Source organism: Microcebus murinus, chromosome 7, assembly GCF_040939455.1.
Source record: "Microcebus murinus isolate Inina chromosome 7, M.murinus_Inina_mat1.0, whole genome shotgun sequence".
NCBI lineage: Eukaryota > Metazoa > Chordata > Mammalia > Primates > Cheirogaleidae > Microcebus > Microcebus murinus.
In genome coordinates, this window is record NC_134110.1 from 67,573,537 (window position 1) to 67,597,081 (window position 23,545).

Below are 23,545 nucleotides of genomic sequence, written 5' to 3' on the forward strand. Positions count from 1 at the left end.
TTTTGAACACATATTAAAAGAAGGGTTCATGAGGAGCTAAGTTAGGTTCAATAATAGCAGTTCAAGCCAAAATAACCATATTTCATTTTCTAATAGGTTTCTATAATTGAAGAAAGTGACTAAACTTATGTATTAAGAATTTCAGGCTGGGCATGGTGGCTCCCACCTGTGATCCCAGCACTTTGGGAGACAGAGGCAAGAGAATTGCTTGACACCAGGAGTTTAAGACTAGCCTGGGCAACATAGCAAGATTCCATCTCTACAAAAAATAAGAAAAACTAGCCAGGCGTCATTGCACACACCTATTGTCCCAGCTACTTAGGAGTTTGAGGCAAGAGGATCACTTGACCCAGGAATTTGAGACTGCAGTGAACTATCATTGTGCTACTGCCCCCCAGCCTGGGCAATAGAGTAAGACTCGTCTCAAAATAAATAAATAAAAGTAGAAAAAGAAAAGAATTTAGCAACTGGCTAAACAAACATACCCTAACTAGGTAGATTAATCGAAAGTCTGAACAAAAACCTTAGGGATACCACTATTTTAAGAGACAAGAGAAAGAAGAACTAGTGAAGGGTCAGCGAAGAAGATTGTGAGAGGAGAGGCAAGATACCTAAGTCTTACGAGGGTCACAGAATAGGGAGTTTCAAGAAGGAGGAGAAGGTCAAGAGTACAGTGTCAAATGTTATATAAATGCTAAAGTAAAGAAATAAAGACACTATATGTGGAATTCATTGCTGACCTTCATGAAAGATGTTTTCAAAGAAGTAAAATGGCAAGAGCCAGATTGCAATTGATGAAAAAGTGGCTGGGAAATAAAGGAAAAAAATATGACAGCAAGCTGAGGAGCTGAAAGAATTGAGTAAAACATTTTTCAGTTGGATGTCTGAATTCGTTTTGAAGATAAAGCTACCTGACAGTTTTTATAAACAAAGGAAACTGACTTGCAGAGAGGCTGGCTGAATAAGGGGTTGGGGGAAACAGGATATTAGAGAAAGTACTGCAGACAAGTTTAGTCAGAGGATTAGTTTAGGAAAGCAGGGAACTTTCTTTCTTAAAAATAGAATAAGAGGCCGGGCGCGGTGGCTCACGTCTGTAATCCTAGCACTTTGGGAGGCCGAGGCGGGCAGATTGCTCAAGGTCAGGAGTTCAAAACCAGCCTGAGCGAGACCCCGTCTCTACCAAAAAAAAATAGAAAGAAATTAATTGACCAACTAAAAATATATATACAAAAAAATTAGCCGGGCATGGTGGCACATGCCTGTAGTCCCAGCTACTCGGGAGGCTGAGGCAGGAGGATCAGGAGGATCGCTTGAGCCCAGGAGTTTGAGGTTGCTGTGAGCGAGGCTGATGCCATGGCACTCACTCTAGCCTAGGGCAACAAAGTGAGACTCTGTCTCAAAAAAAAAAAAAAATAGAATAAGAAATGGGAAGGAAAATGAAACACAGGACTTCTTTAGTATTAAAGAGGAGATCTGGCTGGGTATGGTGACTCATGCCTATAATCCTAGCACTTTAGGAGGCTGAGGAAGGAGGAATGCTAGAGGCCAGGAGTTTTGAGGCTGGCCTGAGCAAGAGCAAGGCCTCACCTCTACAAAAAAATAGAAAAATTAGCTGGGCATGATGCTGCATGCCTGTAGTCCCAGTTACTCAGGAGGCTGAGGATTGTTTGAGCCCCAAAGTTGGAGGTTGCAGTGAGCTGTGACAGGTGACAGAGTGAGACCCTGTCTCAAAAAAAAAAAAAAAAATAAAGGAGGGAATTCCTATTAGATGGTCTTGATCTGCTCAGTAAAATAGGAAGTAAGGTTATTTGCTATTGGTAAGACAGCAGAGCCATAGATGGACGCTCAAAACTGATATACAATTTTTGTAACAGTTCCCATGAGAAATTAAGAAATGATAAAATAACTATCTTTTTTCTAATTAGGATGAAATGGACTTTATTAGTATAGTTTCATGACTCTCACAATCCTCTATTTGTTTTTTCCAATTTGTCAATACTTAGTTTGGAATATTTTAGACAATAATAATATTTAAAGGAAAGACCCAGAAGTGTTTTATAGTAAAATAAATATACTCTTGGTTGCCTATGAATACCACTCCAGAAAGTTTTAAGCCAGGCAGCCTTTTGTTGTTACTAAGCATGCTTCTAGATTTTCTTCTCTCATTATACACAAGCTCAGTCAATAGAAACTAATTTTAACATTGGAATAGGTAATAAAAATGAGAATGGGAAATCTTTAAGACAGAAGTTATACTAGGTGTTTAATTTTGCTTAATTAAAGTTTGAATCCCATAGCAAGTGAGTGCAAGTACAAACACAACAGAGAGGACAAAAGCATTGGATGAAGGAACTAGAATATTAAAATTCAGAAAAGTGTCTATGGCCATATCACCCTGAACGTGCCTGACAAATTGTCTTTTGATCATAATATAAACTGCTTAAGTAATATGCTGTATTTATACACATAAGGGCACTGATTAGTAAAGAACTCACCTCCACAGACTGACTCTTAGGATCTTTGATATCAATGTCACGGTAGGCAATAGTGATTAAGGGAGGGTAGATGTTTCCATTTTTTGTGTTAGGTACAAGGTTGATGCTATTTAAAAGAAAATATATTTAGAGTGATAAGTATATCTAAGCCCTTAAACACATATTTAGTTTACCATTTCTTTTGAATTTAATATGAATTACCTTGATGGTCTCAGAACCAACCAGTTATAAACTAGAGAAGAGTAAACATAATCTAATGATAACAACACAAGCTATCTTAAGCAGTCAAAATAATATTAAAATATACCCTCTGAGATAAATTAGAAACTCTTTTGATCCAGGCCTTATGAAGTTTACAAGTGAAATCACTGAAGCACTCAAACCATCTTTGAGTAATAATCAAAGTTGCAGTGCTACATAAAGCTTAAAGACAGGCAGATATAATCCTGATTTTCAAAAGAGAAAGATGGATTCTTAACAAAATCTATCAGATATAATATTGTTTATGGCACATAGTGAAGTACATTTTGCCAAAATCAATGCATTAGGACTGTATAGTTTGTGGACACAAAAAGGAAAGTGCCAATCACTAGGGGCCAATATGGTTACAACAAGAACATGTCAAGCCTGAGGAGGTTTGATTTCATTTTTACTAGGGATACCACATTAGCAGATTGAGGGAATACTAAAATCACGGTACATGTGGATTCCTATAAGATACCTAACAAAGTTTCTGTACTGCCTACCTCATAAGATTATGTGAGACTCAAAATGAAATAACGGTGAAAAATGCATATTTAAGTGCTTCAAAGTATAATATAAATCTAATATAATATAAGATGATGGTGTTGATTTTCATCAGTGTATTCAAGGTGTACATCATAAAATATTAGAGTAGGAAAGTCAGTTAAGATCTTAGAGATCCCACTCTGGAAAAGATAGCACGGTATTACCCTAAGGTAGGCTCATAGTTAATGTATCATAGGAAGAGGAAGGTGTTGATAATTAATCTGGGTAAACTTAGAACAAAAGCTATAAAAGGAAATGAGGACAGGGGAGCCCTTACTATTAACAATCATCTGGCAGGCTCTTCCAGCTCACTGGTATTCACCTTTCCTACACCTCTCAACCCATTCTAATTCAGCAGCTCTAGAGTGAGGCCTACAATGTGAATTTTTACCAAATTCTTCACACTCTTCTGATATAAATCCCCCCTTGGCCCTTCACTTTTATTGGTCTATGCCAATCTACGCAAATAACTAAAAAACCTTATCACCTATTCCAATTCAGTTGTCCTTATAGTTTTCATTTGATAATTACTGGCAAACACTTTCATTATGACATTTTCCCGTATACTCCAAGTCATTAGACATGTGTTTACCTCAGTGATATTTGAGTAGCAATTCGAATTACTTTTGGCTGACTTCCTAAGTCATTTTCTCGTCCACTTATTGCATCCACTAAGAAAATGCGCCGAGTCAGAAGCCACATGCCAGTGCTACTGTCTTTTATTATAAAAAGAAAAAATAAGATGGCATTAAAAAACTACCCACAAATTGTTCAAGACAGTTCTCAAGAAGTTTACTGGACACATTTAAAATATAAAATTAGTATTTATTTATTTATTTATTTATTTATTTATTTATTTATTTATTTATTTATTTATTTATTTTAGATAAGATGGCTACAGCAAAAAGTTACTGCTATAAGAATTTTTTTTTTGAGACAGAGTTTCACTCTGTTGCCCAGGCTAGAGTGCTGTGGCATCAGCCTAGCTCACAGCAACCTCAAACTCCTGGGCTTGAGTGATCCTCCTGCCTCAGCCTCCCATGTAGCTGGGACTACAGGCACATGACACTCCACCCAGCTAATTTTTTCAATTTTAGTTGCCCAGCTAGCTTTTTCTTTTCTTGTTTTTCTTTTTCTTTTTTTTATAGTAGAGATGGGATCTCACTCTTGCTCAGGCCTCCAACTCCTGACCTTAAGCAATCAGCCATGAGCCATCGTGCCCAGCCTGCTATAAGAATTTGATAATGGTCTTCTCCACCTCACTTGAATGCCTCTGATTGTTTGAACTTTTCATCAACTTGGAAGGCTTTTCCCTACAAATTACCTGAAAAAGCAGGATTTTATAACATGAATAACAACAAAAGAAACTAATTTATCCAAAAAAACCAGATAGAGGACAGCTTGAAGAAAAAGCCCTAATTTATAATTCTACTAATTTTTCTCAGGATATATACTCTTAACAACACTATAATTTATTTTTTCAGAGACAGGGTCTTACTCTGTCATCCAGACTGGAGTGCAGTGGTTGGGTCATAGCTCACTGCAGCCTCAAACTCCTGTGCTCAAGTGGTCTTTCCACCTCAGCCTCCTGAGTAGCTAGGACTACAAGCACCATGTGTGGCTAATTTATTTATTTATTTTTGTGGAGATGGGGTCTCATATGTCACCTAGGCTGTTCTCAAACTCCTAGCCTCAAGGAATCCTCTTACCTCGGCCTCCCAAATCCTGGGACTAGAGGCCTAATTTCTTTATAATATGCCTGATAAAAAAATTAGTAAAAATTTCTAAGTACATTACCAATTTATTGTTTTACTTTTTGGCATGCCATATAAAATCATATAATAAGAGAGAATTCATGATCCTCCTTATAATCAATGATTTATTTAATTATCATGTATTTGACTTGTTTATTGACTTCAGCTCAGAGAAAGAATGGTATATATGGATGTCTTACCTTGGTTCACAAATCTTTTATTATGTTGAAGATTTAGGTTTAACACAGGCACAGCCCAAATATATTGGTGTTGGTTTTCATCAGTATATTCAAGGTACACATCATAAAATATAGGAGTGGGAAAGTCGGTTAAGATCTTAGAAATAGGAATCTCACACTAGAAAATAAAATTAAAAATAAAAACATCACAATTTAAAATTAGAAAGTATATTTATTATCTTTAAAAGAGAGTTTTGCTAATTGTGCAAAATAAAATCTTTAAACTATCTAGTTTACATGCATTTCCACGTGCCTTCTAAAATATGAATTATCTAATAAGATAATTCAATCAAATATGATTATCTAATAAGATAATCAAATATGATTATCTAATAAGAGCCAAAAAAGCTAACAGTAAAGAACTGCTTTGTTCTTGGCCTACAACCCAGATGGAGAAGATATGACTTCATTCTCAACATTAAGTGCACATCAGTGAAAATGTTTAAAAACTACTGTCCTATGGGATAAACTCCCAATTCTTTCTCCTGATATACAATGATGTCTATGATCTGGCTCCCTCTAACAGAGCCAGGCTTATCTCCCAGTGCTCCCTACCAGGCTATGGTGGTCTATTCATACTAATCTATTTCTAGTTCCTAAATGCTATTCTATGTCACTCTGATATTGAAAATGTGGTTTCTGCCTAATTAATGTTCCCTTCCCAACTGTGTTCTCCTGGCAAACTCATATTCATTATACAAGCCCAAGTATCACTATGTGAAGCCTTTCTGTACTTCCCCAGGAACTGGTACCTTGTACATACCTATAGAATAATACATCACGTTCTTTGCAATTCTTTGTCTATATAGCTTTCCTTCTAGGCTATGAACTACTTGAGAGGCAGCCAGGTTCAATGGAATAACCATGGTTTTTAAACCTAACAGAACATTGGCTCCATAATTTATTTGATGCATGACTTTGAGTAGATTACCTAATCTTACTGGACATAATTTCCTCACCTGTAAGGCATAGATAGCATATATCTCACATAGTTATTTTACGGATCAAATGGGATAATAATGATAAAATGCTGAGCACACAGCAGCAGGTATTAATAAGTGTTACTCCTTTTGGCTCATGTTAGATGTACAATATCATTTATTTATTTTTTAAAAGTAACATATAAGTGATTTCTGACAAACTAAGTAAATTTATGTTCATGTTAGAAAATTTGGAAAATACAAAAAAGAAAATAAAAAATCATCTCTCATCCCACCATCCAGAGATAACCACTGTTAAAAATGTTTGTTGTCTTCCAATCTGTTTTCCATAATGGTATTTTTTATTGTGGTTTTGTTCTATGATAGGTGTCTAAATACATTTTTCTCAGGAAGCATTTTTATAGACTCCTGAATGTCTTTCAAATATTTAATGTCTCATAATATTCCTTTGTACCATACTATAATTTCAAAATGGGTTGCCAAAGTAAAGAAGGTCAGAGCAGGAAGGAGAGAAAAAGTATGAAGGGAGAAAAAAAGGAAGCATTTTTATTTGTTATTGGGGGACAGAATAAGAAGGGAGTAATGTTATTATTCACCACAAAAATAAAGTAGTATTTTTACTTTATTCTAAAATGCTCAGTAGTGGGCATTACTTTTTAAGACTTATAAGCCTAGAAGCAGATAAATAATTGACTGTGAAAATTATGTTTAACATTCTAAAATAACAAGGTACTCTCTTCATGCTGATTAAATTAAGATTTTCTGTGCCCACATAAATTATATTAATTAATGAAATTATTCATTACTATTAAAACATTTCTAATTTCAAAATTTTTAAATATTCCAATTATTGCTCATGTGATATTTTAAAAAATAAAGCTAAAATATAGACTAATATAGTCCAAACTTACATTTTGTTGATACGTGGTTCCAAAAGAATAAGCAGCATTTAGCCTTGTCTCTGTGTCTGGACAAAGCTATAGCAAAAGAACATAACTGATTAATATCCCCCACAAATGTTTTCTTTGTTTTCAGTCAAGAGTTCTCAAGCTCCCACATGGATATATGCTCTACATAATACTTATTTCATGTATCAAGGATATAAAAATTTAAGGGAGCATCTTTGTTATAAATTAAAATTATAACTTAAAGACCAGTTTTAAGAAATTCCAATTTAAAGCACCAGAAAAAAATCAGCTGTAGTATGTAACTGATGCTCCATTCAAGCAATAATTTAGTCTTTTCCTCTTGTCTTTGCCTCTAGCAAAAATAAGGCTCCTTACTAATTCCTTAGGTAGAATCATGCTTACCTGTAAAATACCTCCTTCTAAAGTTTGCCACTTGAGAAAATTGCCTCTTATATCATAGGAAGCAGCAACAAACTTCAGTTTTGTATTCTGATTAAAGAAAACAAGAATAAAATAATGTCAAATACTCTGAAAGTAATATAATATTCTACAAAGAAATTTTCACTGTTGACTAATCCTTTCTTTTTCATTGTTGACTAATCTTTATTGTTGAAAAATTAAATTCAACTATCTTTATTTTGAAGCTTAATTAATCTAACTATTCCTATGATTAAATATACCTTAAAAAGCTGGACTGGTTTTTTTGCATGAAAATTATTATTTTAGAATTGAGAGGAAGCATTAGTGACAGATAATCTCCTTTCAAACCTATTAAATGGGGGCTGAGGGCAGAGGAATGATCTTACTTCTTCATTCTAGAAGGTCAGAAAGAGGTGGGAATTTGGACCTGTGAAGTGCTGAGCAACATCATGGAGCCCCAATCCCTTCTTTAAAATATGGGAATTCAGAAGGAATTTCAGAAGGAAATTCAGAAAGAGACTGTTTTGCCTTTGGTGATGAAAACTATTCTTCCCAACCCCACTAGTACCACTTGCTGCCATAATCACATTATCCAGAGGTATTCATATACTCAAGTAAGACAGCTAAACTCTATACTGTTTAGTTCCTATAAGCTGCTGATATTTATATTTAGTTCAAAAACTAAATTTATAAAAACCTAATAAAGCAAGAATTGTAACTAATAACTTTATTATTACCTTTTAAAATTGTAAATCAAAATGTAGTTATCCTCTAATGATATAGAGACTTGTACCTGGTTTTCCCCTTTAAAACTGAAATTTGTAGGAAGAGGGGTAGTAGTGAGTATTTGAGGTGCTAATCCTAGCTGGTCTCCATAAAACAGCCATGGAAGATTCTGCCTCCTATAAACAATTAAAATTGTTTTAATAACGGGAAAAAATATTTACAAATAAAACTGCACTGAATTCAGTCAAAATGACATTTTAACAATCAAAATATCCTTACCAAAATGAAATAGAATGAACAGTGCTCAGTGAAGCAGTATTCTCAAAGATAAACTGAAACAGTCGACATGCATCACATGTGGCAGAATCATAAGAATTCATGTTCATCACACACATATTTCCAAGAACTTGGCAAGATGTTAGATTAGCATTCATCTACAAAAGAAAAATGGCAAAGAAATGTAACATGGACCTGAACAATCTAAACAAATGTTGTTACAAAAATTATGCTTTGTTTTAATTTACCTATTCTACTAGTTGTTTATTGTTCTTTTGCTTTTTTTTTTTTTTTTTTGAGACAGAGTCTCACTCTGTTGACCAGGCTAGAGTGCTGTGGCATCAGCCTGGCTCACAGCAACCTCAAACTCCTGGGCTCAAGCAATCCAAGCAATCTTACTGCTTCAGCCTCCTGAGTAGCTGGGACTACAGGCATGCGCCACCATGCCTGGCTAATTTTATATATATATATATATTTGTTTTTAGTTGTCCAGATAATTTCTTTCTATTTTTTTGGTAGAGACAGGGTCTCACTCTTGCTCAGGCTGGTCTTGAACTCCTGAGCTCAAGCGATCCACCTGCCTTGGCCTCCTAGAGTGCTAGGATTACCCATGTGAGCCACCATGTCCGGTCTATTCTTTTGCTTTTTAAAACATTTTTTTTTTTTTGCTAGAAAAAAGAAACAATTCCTCTAGCTTAAGTAGAAAAGAAACTTTCCATATGAGAAGAGAAATGAGTACATTTCAATTATAAATTTTCTGCTAAAATATAAAGATAAGTGAAAGAAGAACTAAGTAAAATGTATAGCATGACATTTAAAAAACTATTAACTAGAATATTTATATTTGAAAGAATAATTTGTGTATTAGATGTTACACATATACGTCTAATTTATTTTGTTTAAGTAAACTGCTTTATGAAAACAAAGTAAGATCATTTGTTGAATTTGCCTCTCAACCTTTTTTTTCAATTTTCCCTCTAAGGCAATTCCATTTTTATAGTAATTCAGGTCAAAATTTTGGAGTGAACTTTTTTCCTCTCCTTCTCATATCCAAGTCATCAGTGAATCCTGTTGGCTCAATCTTCAAAGTACAGCCAGAAGCTAAAACCTTCTTCATTTTCATGGTACCACCCTTGTCTACGGTTCTGCTATCTCTAACTCAGATTGCTCTAATACTCTCTAAATGGTTTCCCTGCTCATGTTCTTAGCCCAACAAATTCTATTCTCCATGCTACAGCAACCTTTTAAAACCTGAAGTTCCATCATGTCTTCCTTTGCACAAAATCCTTCTACTTCCCTCAGGATAAGTCCCAGGTCCTCACCATAGCCACTCCCTACATCCCTGACCTCTCCTCCACTCCGCTGTCCCTGCTCACTCTGCTCTAGCCACTCCAGCCTCCTGCCTGTATCTTGAGCATGCATAAGCCAGTGAACTTGTGCCCTGGGACCTCTGTTCCTGCTGTGGTCTCTGCTTAGAACACTCTTCCCCTAAATATTTACATGGCTCACTCTAACTTCTTTCAGGTCTTTGCTCAAATATCACCTTCTCAGAGATGTCTGTCCTGACCATTCTATATAAAATATTATAGGAACCCTTGCCCCTCTATGTTCTTTACTCCAAATTATTTGCCTTCATAGCACTTAGTACAAACTGACATTTATTCAGACTGTATCTCCATGGGGTATTTTTTTTTTTCTGTCTTTTTCTGAAATATCTAATCTGATTTGAGAACTGGGCCTGGCACACAGCAAGTCATTAATAAACATTTACTAAATGACAGTTTCCTCTAAAACTCAATTTCAGTTAAAAAAGCCTGAAGACCTTCAATCTGTGCATACTGAATACCATTTTCTTTATGTATTCTCTTTCAATGCACTGGAAAGAGCTAAGGAGATATATCTACTCAGAGAGAAAACTTTTTTATTATCTGGTAAAAAATGATACCACAATTCTTTAAAATGAAATTAATTATTTTTTAAAAATTCAAACTTACCTGACATGCAATTGCTGATGATTGCAAATACTTTGCAAACCATTCTGAAGTTAAGGACATGCCCTGTAAACAAAAAGATGCATTTCAGTTTTAAGTTCAAATGAAGATTCCCTAGCCCCACACTGTTAGGAAGACCTTAATATGCATATTGTTGAATGGGAAATGTCAAACCTTACTTTCTCAATGTTAGCAGAAAAATAGATTCTAACAGGAATGTAAGAATTAATTCTAACCTATGTCAGTTATTACAAATAGGACTACATTACAAAATAATGACACTTGGGCAAAATATGTAAGCAGACAATATGTGCCTATGATCTAAAAATACTATATGCCCATTTCACTAATACAAAAAATAAAGTGACAAAAAAAGAAAAGAAAAATATTAATAATTCTGACGGCAGAGTAGTTAATATTTGCTGATTTAGGATTATTACAAATACTATACTAAATTGGCAAGTAATAAACAAATTTTGAGGAATGATTTCAAATCTCCAAAGTGCTGCTTCTCAATGGTGGGCATCACAATCACCTGTGGCACTTTCAAGAAACAGAAAATGCCTGGCTTCGTTCCAAACCAAAATGAATCAGAATCTCCAGATGAGACCAATGCATACATGGGTTTTGAAAGCTGTAGTTACATATCTCTGGCTAAGAACCACTGCTTTAAAGCTTATCTGTACATCTTACTGAAATATGAGGCACTGAGAAGCACCATTGAGTAAATCATCTGGACACAGACAGAAAACATACGACAAAGTTCCATGGAATACGGTACTAGAATGATCAGAGAAATCTAAAATAAAATTGTGAGGTATTATTTTCATCTCTTCAATAAGCAAAACGTATCATTTTGTAAGAAAAAATATATGCACAGAAGAAGGCTAAAGATCACATATACAAAAACTGCTAAAAATAGAAAGCAATGGCAATAGTATTGGCAAATCTATGTAAAATGGAGCCACATATAATGTTAGTGATAGTGTGAAAGTTGCACAATACTTTTATAAAGCAATATCCACACACTCTAACCCAGGAATTTAGAAACACTTGAGAAATTTATCTTAAGGCAATAAGCCCTCCAAATGGGAAAACATTTATGTTTATAAAAAGGTTGACAGCAATATTATTAATAACTGAAAACCTCAATATTCACTGGAAGTACAATTATATAAATTTCAGTACATAAACTAGAGTGTTTTGTAACCATTAAAAATTATAATTATACAAAAGTGAGCCTGGAACATGGTACAGAGAAACCAAGCAAGTGCCTAAAGCCTAATGAAATCATGTCAAAACAACACAGGAGCTATCTTGAAGGCAAGTGCAAATTTGGTACAACTTAAGCTTCAAAAACAAGAATAACAGTAACAGATTATAATATAATGTATAGACAAAGATTCCATGAGTTTACAATAAGGCTTTAAAAAAAAAAAAAAAAGAAAAAGCACAGAGAAAAAAGGATGGTGTTCTTTACAGAAGAGTGATAGCTAATAAATGTAGAGGAAATACAGAACTGTGAAATCATTAGAAATGATTAGTTCAATAATTTATTAAAGCAAGATTCATTATTGGATGCTGAAATGCATATTTACATACTCTCACAGTAAATCTGCGACTAATTATTAATCACTGTACCTTTATAAGAGAGAGAAGTGGCAGACACAACACATATGACTACACAATCCAATTCGGCATCATCAATAAGTGGATGACCTGACATTATGCGCTCCTTGTTGTGATGCAATGGGCTGTATGCAACCCTATATAATATTCTTGTAAAAAGATGTTTCACTGAGTCTAATCATGAAAAAACAATCATAAAAATGCAGGGTGGGTGGGGGGAAATCACAAAAACAAAGTGAAGCAGGGATCTGTTCTAGATTAGGGCTGAGGCAGGAGAAGTATAAGATGAGCAGGGAAATCTTGTGCCATAAAGTAAGGAAATGCTCAAAGAATAATGGGGACATGTCAAAAAAAAACCACAACAGGCACTAACTTGAAGGAACTTCTACTGGCCCAATCTAGAACTATTTAAGCATCAAAACAAATAATGCAGCCGGGTGCGGTGGCTCACGCCTGTAATCCTTGCACTCTGGGAGGCTGAGGCGGGCGGATTGCTCAAGGTCAGGAGTTCGAAACCAGCCTGAGCAAGAGCAAGACCCCGTCTCTACTATAAATAGAAAGAAATTAATTGGCCAACTAATATATATATATAAAATTAGCCGGGCATGGTGGCGCATGCCTGTAGTCCCAGCTACTCGGGAGGCTGAGGCAGAAGGATTGCTTGAGCCCAGGAGTTTGAGGTTGCTGTGAGGTAGGCTGACGCCACGGCACTCACTCTAGCCTGGTCAACAAGCGAGACTCTGTCTCAAAAAAAACACAAAAAACAAATAATGCATGTATTGGTTTATAACCAGTTGAATAAAATAGGAACCCACAAGTCCATACTGACATTAATAAATAAAAAAATAAATATATAAGTGGGGGAGAAGGAAAAGTTCTTCCTTACAACAGAATGTCAATAAACGTAGAAGAAATCAAATATGGATAGAAATCAAAAATTAACCTTTGGCAACCATCACACAGTAGTCGTTGATGAAAACAAGCATCATCAATGGAGACCAAAGCTATAAGGGTGAGGAAGAGGAAATGTAATCTTAGAAATAATGGAAAATGGTAACTTTATGGTAGTCATGGTGACTTTAGGGCAAGTGGTCAAGGTTAGCATTATCAGTGGTGGGCCAGGCGGACACTATGTGCCCCTGATGTGATGCAATGTACTGAAAAGATCACAACTTTTTTGTGTGTGTGGCTTTCTGCCAAGCCTGTACTGAGTATGAGGAAAGACTGGATGGAGCCAGGCTAAGGGTCATCCTATACATGGTAAGCCCTATAATCTTCAAAACTGTTGCATTCATGAAAGACAGGAAAACTGAGGACCTGTTCCAGATTGAAGGAGACTAAAGGAACATGACCTCTAAATGATTGACAACCTCAGACCAGATAGGAAAAAGAGAGATCACTGGGACTTTTGGCAAAATTATTTCAACTTAAATTATTTGAAAAAGGAAAAAGAATTGATAATCAGATATAGACATTCACTACAACCTAAAAGACTGGGGAAGACAGAAGACATGCATCTTGTTATAGATGAGCCAATTTTGGATGATCTCAGAGCTCCCTATTTATATCCTTGTTTTAGTATTTATTTTGTTATCTGGCAACAATTTGGTACTTGCCTGTCATCTTCAAAAGATAGTGGAAGAGAGGAATTTTTGCCTTATTCATCAAGATCCCAGATTCCATCCTTATCATTGCTATCCTCACAGCCCCCCCTAATCACTCCTACTTATTCAATGATGACATTAACAACCACATCACAATGTCTACACCAGGTTCTGCTGGCATACGGGTATCTTCAATGTTCATTAACTAATTCCTACTCTAACTCCTAGTCATCCAACTCCTATTCTCTTGGATCCATAACCACTTACTTCCCATTTTATACCCTAGAACTTGTTAATACCAACGTCCGCTACAAAAGCTCTAACTTTAGGCCTCAATGCTCTCATCTATAAAATAAGGAATCTGGCCAGAGAAGAATAATCCTGATTTCTCCAAAGCTTACCATGTACAGGAACTCCTACATAGGTATTACTGTTATGTCTACTTTACAGTCAATAAACTGAAGTTTTAAAAAGTTAAGAAGCCTCCCCAAGGTCCAAGGATACAAAACTAATGACTGGTAAATTCAGGGTTCAAATCTAGAGTTAGGAAACAGGCCGTACATCACTGCCTGAGCTCAGCCTCCCCTACTCATCTGACCCTGTCTGTGGAAAAAATGTTTTCCATGAAACTTAGGAACCAGGCCGCACAGCAGGTGGTGAACAGCAGGCCACTGCGTAAAGCTTCATCTGTATTTATAGCTGTTCCCAGTTGCTTGCATCACCGCCTGAGCTCCATCTCCCTCTACTCCCACCCTCCCCCCCAATGGAAAAACTGTCTTCCATGAAACCGGTCCCTGGTGCCAAAAAGGTTGGGGACTGCTACTTTATAAGTCCTATATGGGGCATTTCTAGCTTAAACATTCTGTAAGTTCACTGAAAAAGGCATAAGCTAAAGTATAGACTGAGTACTATACTTATTAACTATAATGACGAATTGTTAGATTAATGTTTCTTAGAGTGATAACTGTTTCTATTTTAAAGTGATTTATACAAAAATGTTTCTCATGTTAGTCTGAAATGAATTACTAAAGAAAGAAATGTAGAAAGTTCCTTAACAATAGAACAAAAATTGAAACATACTCACAAGCTCTCCATAACGTGCAGTTGAAATCCTACATGGAAGAAAATTCCCTGTGTTGCTGAAACATAATCCCCCTGTCTTCATAAATAAATAAGGGAAAAAATACTTAAGTTATAAAAAGTTATAAGCAATTGAATTTATAAATATATTCTTTATCAATTTGATTAGCTTACTAAAATGTTAGGTTCAGAACATGCACAGGACTTGGTGGTATTAATGAATGTTGGTTCACATCGGATGCACCTGTTCAAAATAGTAAAAATAATTTTTGAAATGTTAATAAATTATACTAAACCTAATAGAGTAATAAAGAACTTGTCTTCATAAAATGATGGATTAGAATACGTTCATTCTAAGCAATTACTTAAATATATTAAACAAATTTTAAATATTTTTTTTTCCAGATGAATTGGTGTAGGATACAAATTTTAAATATTAACACTGATTTGAATACTTTTATATCACTCTGTGTTATAAGGCAAAGTGTAAGGAAGTAAATCTAACCAATAATAGAAGAATATTTTTTAACTACATGAAAAATACAGAATGAATAATACTGAATAGCAAAGATGGTTAAGTCACTCAACTAGCGAAAGAGCCCAAGAAATTCATATAAATGAATCCCAATTTTTACAAGTAATTATATCAAATATGCTTTCTTCACTTTATCTACCACAATGTAAAAAAGGCAGCATAAGCTGAAAAGATACTTATATCAAGCTCCTCATCAAATCTATAACCAACACTTTTAAATAAAATCTATCATCTTAGGAAAGAAAATACTTTATACCTTTCATTAATGAATGAGATAGAGGGAGGGAGGGCACTAGACTAGTGGATACTGATGAATGAATAAATATATGGGTATTCATTACTTGCAAGATATAGCAGGTAGGAGTGGAGCTAGGGCATGACATAAAACTCAGACTAGACTTGGAGAAGTATTAGAGGGACAAACTTGGGACTCAGCTTTGTAGTCAGCATTATGATGCTATAACTCGGGTCAGTCTCAGAGAAAAGATGCTCCAACACTAAGTATCCCAAGGAGAAGCTGCTTGTCTATTTTCTATATTAAATTTGGGAATTAAAGAGAAAACTGTGCTTAGAGGGAAGTCATCATGTAGGCCTCTAAGAAAATTGAAGAAGCTGAAATACGTATATGTTTAAGTCAGAGGGGTGCAGGGAGAGGTGTGTGTTTGTGTGTCTGTGTGCACAAGTATGTGTATAAAGAGGGAGCAGGAAGCAATAGAAAACAGGACTATAAATCAGGGTACCTGGGTTAGTATAATTATTATTTTATTTATTAATGTTTTTCTATATAACATTATATTAATAATATATAAAGGTTTTATCATAGTAGCTGGCACATATTATAAAACAAAAACAGCTACCTTTTACTGAGTGGTTAGCATGTAGCACCATGCTGAGAAGTTTACATATTTATTTCTGAGCCATTACAGCCTATGAAGTGGGTGGTATATTCCTATTCTACAGACAAGGGACTATGACTTATTGAGCTCTCCAAAGTCAAACAACTGATAAACTGAGCCCACATCTGAACCCTATTCTGTCTCATACTCTAGGCTTCAGCTTCTTTGTCTGTCAACGTCTACTTCTATCCTTCTTTGGGTTATTGTAAGGTGCCAGTAATAGGATAGGAAAATACTTTTTAACAGTACAGATTGTACATAAATATAAGATGATAGAAATGAAGTCAGCCCCTACCACATTGCTTACCTGTTTCCTAAAGCATTTGGTACTGTAAAAGAGTCTTCCCTTTCATTACAGAGCTCACAAGTTGCTTCAGACAACAACATCCCATTAACATCTCTTTCCACTAAACAATTTAGAAACAAAATTAAGATGTAACTTGTAGTGAATGTATATTTTCTATATGCTTACAAAATATTTAATAAAACTCACTTATAACTATTACACTAATAATTATCAAAACACCTTTTTTTGCAGTAAAGGTATGTCAAGTATCTCCATAATAAAGTAGAGAAAAGTGAAGCCTTCCCCATGCCCACATAATAAAATACAGGAACTAATTGTCCAAGTCATCATAATAATAAATGAACATTTTTTTCTAAAAAATTACCTATATGTTCCTGTCACACTGGGATGGAAGTATTTTCATAGATTACTGATAATTTTCAGTAACTTAGAGGGCTTTTAGTAGTATTTATTAAAGTTTTAAATTCATATACCCCAAAATGCTACTTCATTTGTAGATACCTAACCTACAGAAACACTTGTACATGTGTATAAGGATATTTATCAAAGCATTATTTATTAGAAGACAAGCTGAATATCTAAAATAGCAGAATGGTGGTATATACATGCTATGAAATACTATGGAAAAGATGAAGAAGGATCAGGTAGATATAACAAATCATATCATTAACTGAAAAAAGTATGCTATAGAACAGTATCTGTGGTATAAACTTTTTCTTTTTTTTTTTTTTTTTTGCAGACAGGGTCTCATTCTGTTGTTGCCCAGGCTAGAATGCAGTGACATTATCATAGCTCACCACAACCCCAAAATCCCAGGTTCAAGCAATCCTCCTGCTTTAGCCTCCCAAGTAACTGGGACTACAGGTATGTGCTACCACACCTGGATGATTTTTTTATTTTTTGTAGAGACTGTGTCTCCCTATGTTGCTCAGGCTAAATGATATGAAACATTTATGAAAAAATACTACTTATATTTCCTGGCGCTACAATGTAGATCCTTATAATAAAATGGAAAAAAATTCTGAAAGGACACCTCTCCCCTCAAATGACAACAATTGCTTTAGGATTGAGGGAGCAATACAGAATCAGCATGCAGAAAAAAAGGTCAAAGAAGACCTTAGTCTTATCCATAGTGTTTTGCACAGTGGTAAGAGATAATTTTAACAAAAGTAAAGGTGAACAACTTGTTCCCCTATAGTCATCCTTGTCTCAGTAAATGGCAACTCCATTTGATCTTTACTCAGGCCCCAGTCCATAGAGTATCCTGTTCTCAGGATTCACGTTAAAAAAAAAAAAAATTATAAAAATTTTTGAAAACCCCTACAAATCCTATCAGCTCTCTCTTCAAAATATATTGAGAAACAAAATTATTTTCTCTACCTCTACAACTAATGCCCTGGTCCAAGTACCATCTTCTATCACCTGGGCTTTTGTAATAGATTCCTAACTGGAGTGCTAGTTTTATGCTCCATGCAGAAGCTATTGTTAGCCTTTCAAAACCTAAATGTGATGACGTCACTCCTCTGCTTAAAAACTTCCAAATGGCCTCCCATCTCACATGGTAATTTCCAAGATCACTATCATAGTCTAAAGGCCTCATATGACGATCTGCACACCATCACCCCCAACTTTTCCGAGACATCTGCTTCCATTTTCCTCCTCCTCTGCTTCAGTCACATTGACATACTTGCTATTCCTTGAAAATGCCAAATATGCTCACATCTTAGAACCTTAGTACTTATTATTCCCTCTGCTTAGAATGATGTTCCCAGTCATCCTCATGACTCTGTTCCTCACCTCTTTCAAGTCTTTGCTCAGACGCCACCTTTCCAGAGAGGACTTCCATGATCATCCATGTAAAAATAATACCCTACTCCCTCTCTCTTGTCCTGCACTATGGAGAATTTTAAGTAAGTAATAGTAACCTCTAAAATAACAAGATACTGTGTTTTCATAGTTGTCACCTGACCTTCAGGGGTCATTAGATGTCAGAGCCACTATTTAGAGAAAGTAGCAAGAAAATTTTGCTTCCCTTTGCTTCTGATCCACAGATATTTTGAAAGCACCTAATAGGCAGGGAATAAAGAATTACAAGGTAAACAATAATGTGGCTAGAGAAATAGAAACATGACTTGAATGGTTAACTACACACAATTTCAAAGTAGTTTTTATTCTTCCAGTGACCAACTGGCTTACGCACATGGCCAATACCAAGTGTACTTGTATTGATGATTTATTTTCTCTTGATATACGTGCTGTCCAGTATGGTTACTGTTCAATATGTCCACTAGTCACTTGGTAACCAAGCACTTGAAATGTGGCTAGTCAAAATTGAGATTTCAAAGATAGTAAGAGCAAAAGAATGAAACTATCTCAATGATTGTTTAGCTTGATTACATGTTGAAATGATGATATTTTAAATAATATTAGGCCAAATAAATTATTAAAAATCATTTCTCCTGTTTCTTTTTTTTAATGTGTAGACAAGACAATTAAAAATCATTTATTTTGTTTGCACTGTATTTCTATTAGACAGCATTGCTTTATATAAATGGTAGCACATTTTTCCTTAAGAGTTTTTATTTCAAATTTATAAATAAGTCTGATTTACTTTTATCTTCCTATAATCCTAAAATTTTATAGTAGAAATAGCATATTATGAAATGTAATAAATTTAAAAATGCCATCTAGCTAATGAAATTTTCATTAGCTCCATCCCTAAGAAAATACCCCAAAAATACTGTGAGAATAAAGTTAATCTTTTCAGTAGAGGCAACAGTGCTGATAAAAATACTAAAAGTCAGTGGGTAATTAAGGTACAAATGTAACTTTAAAACCATTTAAATGTCTATCAAGCTAAGGTTCCCAAGCCAAGGCAGGTAACGGCCTGGTTATCCTTAAGTCTGAGGGCTAAGGGGTAAAATCCATCCACTCACTGCCTCCACTCCCCTGCCACTCAGTCTTCCAAAACTCCCTGACATCTAGCTTCCATTCTCAGCAACTCACTGAAACAGCAATGTTAGCACTAGTGATTCCTGACTACCAAAAGTAATCTCAGTAACTCAGTCCTTACTGACCTCTCCACAGCATTTGAATCTATGGTCCATCATCACCTTCATCCTCACTTAGAAATCTCAGAGATATTTCTGACTTTTCCCTTTTCGTCCTCTCTCTATATTCTCATTCACCTGTATCTATTATTTTTTTTAATGTTTCTAGCATCTACTCCTTTGTGTAAAATTCTGCCCTAACTCTGGTTCAGATCCCCTTGCACAGTTCCCTCTCCTGGTATTCCACTCCTTAAATGTCAACTCTACGAGGGCAGGGACTTTGGGGTATTCCATTCAATCTTTTATCCCTAGTACCCCTAGACAATGCCTGGCACAAAGCAGGAGTTCAGTAAATATTTGTTGGATGAATGAATGCCATAGATGGCTGTAGATTAATCTTAATCATTCCTCATTCAAAACGTTTCATGAACTTCTCTTGCTTGTAGACCATCCTACTGTTTAAGGCCATCCATAATCTTGACCAATGTACTTTTAAATTCAGCAAACTGCTATTCTCATAATCCCTTCACACTCAACATGCATATACATGTTTGTCATAACACCCTTGCTCATGCTGCTCCTTCTGGTTAGAATGTTCTCTTTCTTGCTACCTTTTGAAATTCCATCAATCCCTCAACGCTCAGTTATTACACTGCCTCCTCATGGCAACCTTCTTAAACAAAGGTTGATTGAAGTTAGCTCTTCCTAACAGAGCATTTATTGCCTATGGTACTCATTTGATGATTTAACATATGTACCCTTTGTGAAAGTATTTTATTGTTATATTGTTCTGCCAATTACTTTTTTTTTTTTTTTTTTTTGAGACAGAGTCTCGCTTTCTTGCCTAGGCTAGAGTGAGTGCCGTGGCGTCAGCCTAGCTCACAGCAACCTCAAACTCCTGGGCTCAAGCGATCCTCCTGCCTCAGCCTCCCGAGTAGCTGGGACTACAGGCACAAGCCACCATGCCCGGCTGATTTTTATATATATATATATATATATTAGTTGGCCAATTAATTTCTTTCTATTTTTATGGTAGAGACGGGGTCTCACTCAGGCTGGTTTCGAACTCCTGACCTTGAGCAATCCGCCTGCCTCGGCCTCCCAGAGTGCTAGGATTACAGGCGTGAGCCACCGCGCCCGGCCTGCCAATTACTTTTTCATACACATGTCCTGTCTTCTAATTAGATTTTAAATAATTTGACTGTAGGAATTTTTGTTCCATTAAAAAATTAATGTTTGTGCTGGGCATGGTGGTACACATTTACAGTGCCAGCTACTCAGGAGGCTGAAGTGGGAAGATTGCTTGAGCCCAGGAATTCAAATCCAGCCTGGGCAATACAGTGAGATCCTATCTCTAAAAAAATAAGTAAATAAAAGTTTTTAAAAATCAAAAAAAAAAAATCCATCTTCCGAGCTAGCAAAAAAGAAATAAACAAGAAATAAAATGAATGTTCAAAAAATTATAAATTTTCAAAAAAGCCAAAAAAATAATTTTTGAATAAGTAATATATAAAGTATAAATAAAAGGCATAAAAGGATTTAAGATGTAAATGAAGTCTGCTTCCCACTCCTACTCCCAGGCACTCAATTCTTCACTCTTATTACTAGTTTCTTATGAATCCTTCCAGAAATAGGCTATGCATATATTAGCACATATGTATATATAATCTTCTTTAAAAAGTATAAATAGTAGCATATAAAATAGATAGAACAGTACTGATAAATAGCAGGTACTCAGTAAATATCTGTTAAAAAAAAATTATACATAAAGTTGCTCAGATTGATTTGTGAGAGTATTTCCTTGTATCCAAGGAATTAACATTAATAGTTTTTGAATGAACAAATTATTCTATATCTTGCTTTTTTACTCAGTATATCTTAGAGTTCTTTCTATAGTAATATGTATAGAACTGCCCTTTTTTTCTCCACAGTTGCATTCTATACCATTGCATAGATGTACCACAGTTTATAGAAGCAATCTCATCTTGATAAACTAGACTTTTACATTATTTATAATCATTGTCTTAGGAATAATGTTACAACAAAAAAAATTCATACATTTCTTCAAACATATAGTAAGTATATCTGAACAAGAAATTTCTAGATAAAGGTTTCCTGGGCAAAGATGACTGCATTTTAAATTTTGATAAATACTGTCTATTTGCTCTCCAATGAGACTATACCAATTTATAATTTTATAATAATATATGAATAACAATTTCTCTATATCCTTACAAATACATTGCCAAAGTTGAAAAAGTTTAATAATAAAGTCAGGTAGGCTAAAAATAAAATCTCATTTTAGCATTAATTCACATTTTCTTACTCCAAGTAAGGGTGATCATTTTTTTTTTCATCTTAAAATATTTTTTTCTCTGTGGCTTTATTTATGATTTTTGGCTATTTTTTAAATTGGGTTATTCATCTTCTTTATTTGTAGGAGCTTCACATAGATTGAAGAACTTACATCTCTATTGTATAAATTATATATTTTTCTTTAGTTTATAGTTTGGTTTTGGTATTATAATTTTTATGGCATTTTAAAATTTTTATGTAGTCAATTTTACTAATTCTTCTTTCTACAGCTTCTGAGTTTTTTTGTTTATACTTAGAAAGGCCTATTACAGACCAAGGTTATACAAATTTTTCCTACATTTTAAGAACTTTCATGGATTCATATTTAATATTTAAATATTTGATTCATTTGGAACTTAATTTTCTTTAGGAAATAAGGTAGAAATCCAACATAGTGTTTTCTCAGTTCTCCCAGCACCATTTATTAATCAGTCTTATCCTCACTTATATAAAAATGTCCCTTTTTTTCACATATAAAATTGAATCTATTTTGATTCTCTGTTTCAAGTCTCATCAATCAGTTTGTGTATCCATATGCCAGGCATATATGTTATTATAGTAGATATAAAATATGCATAATATCTGATAGGGTAGTTCCCTCTTTCCTTTCTCAGAATTTTCTTGGCTTTCATATATTTTCCTGATAAATTTTAGAATCTGTTTGTGTATTCCTCCAAACAAGCAAAATCCTAGAATTTACTAGGATCCCTCTAAATATACAGTCTGGGAGAGAGTTGACATCTTTCTAACATTTAATCTTCCCATTCAAAAGTGAAGAATGTATTTTCATTTATTAAAGACTGCCAGCCAGGTATGGTGGTTCACACCTGTAATCCCAGCACTTTGGGAGGCCGGGGCAGGAGGATGACTTGAGCCCAAGAGTTCAAGACCAACCTGGGCAAAATAAGTGAGAACCTGCCTCTACAAAAAAAAAAAGCAAAAACTATTAAGTAATCAACAAATTATTTAAATTAATGTCCCTTTCAAAAACAATCACAATGAAGATTTGTCACTACTATTGTATAAAGAATCTAATTCTTACCTAAAATATGACCAGTGGGACAGTAGCATTTTCCTTCTGCAGTTAAGCCATGGGGGCAAGAAATGCAGTTCCAGCCATCTTTAGTAACACCTTTCTAAATTAAAAAAAAAAGAATTTTTTTCCTTTTAATTAACTTTCTTCTTCTTAGTTGATCATGTAAGTTCAAAAAGCTGTAACAGTATATAAGTTGCAGTTAATATTCAAATAAATCAAACATATGAGCCACATAAAAATTCCCTGGATAGCCAATTCATGCTTATATTCCAAAATTAAGCTATATATTATTACTATGTACTGACTACTGTTAAAGAATTAAGTTTTGCTAATAGTTCTTGCTTCTTCCTAATCTTTAGTTCAAATGGATTCTTACTTTCAGAATTAATTTTGTTCAATATTTCCATTTATAAATATAAAACTCAACAGGATTGAACCAATAGAGCCAGCTAATAGTTTATAGTCTTACCTGTTCTGAAATAATCAAATTTTTAAAAATTCAAATATATTAGCT

At 34.7% G+C, this 23,545-nt stretch overlaps 1 protein-coding gene across 2 annotated transcripts in view; it reads right to left on the bottom strand.

The window, feature by feature from the left end:
• Nucleotides 1-23,545, bottom strand: part of TMEM67 (transmembrane protein 67) — a 50,637-nt gene that overhangs the window by 22,579 nt on the left and 4,513 nt on the right. For both annotated transcript variants that reach the window (XR_001156091.3, XM_012772866.2), the window contains exons 3-14: nt 23,038-23,131; nt 16,591-16,690; nt 15,027-15,096; nt 14,857-14,931; nt 10,543-10,605; nt 8,552-8,706; nt 8,340-8,448; nt 7,529-7,615; nt 7,130-7,195; nt 5,239-5,395; nt 3,877-4,000; nt 2,496-2,601 (exon numbers count right to left, since the gene is read on the bottom strand). Coding sequence is in view for 1 of the 2 variants with exons in the window: in XM_012772866.2 (XP_012628320.1) it covers nt 2,496-2,601; nt 3,877-4,000; nt 5,239-5,395; nt 7,130-7,195; nt 7,529-7,615; nt 8,340-8,448; nt 8,552-8,706; nt 10,543-10,605; nt 14,857-14,931; nt 15,027-15,096; nt 16,591-16,690; nt 23,038-23,131 (1,206 nt within the window). In the remaining variant the exon portion in view is untranslated. The remainder of the gene's footprint in view (nt 1-2,495; nt 2,602-3,876; nt 4,001-5,238; nt 5,396-7,129; nt 7,196-7,528; nt 7,616-8,339; nt 8,449-8,551; nt 8,707-10,542; nt 10,606-14,856; nt 14,932-15,026; nt 15,097-16,590; nt 16,691-23,037; nt 23,132-23,545) is intronic.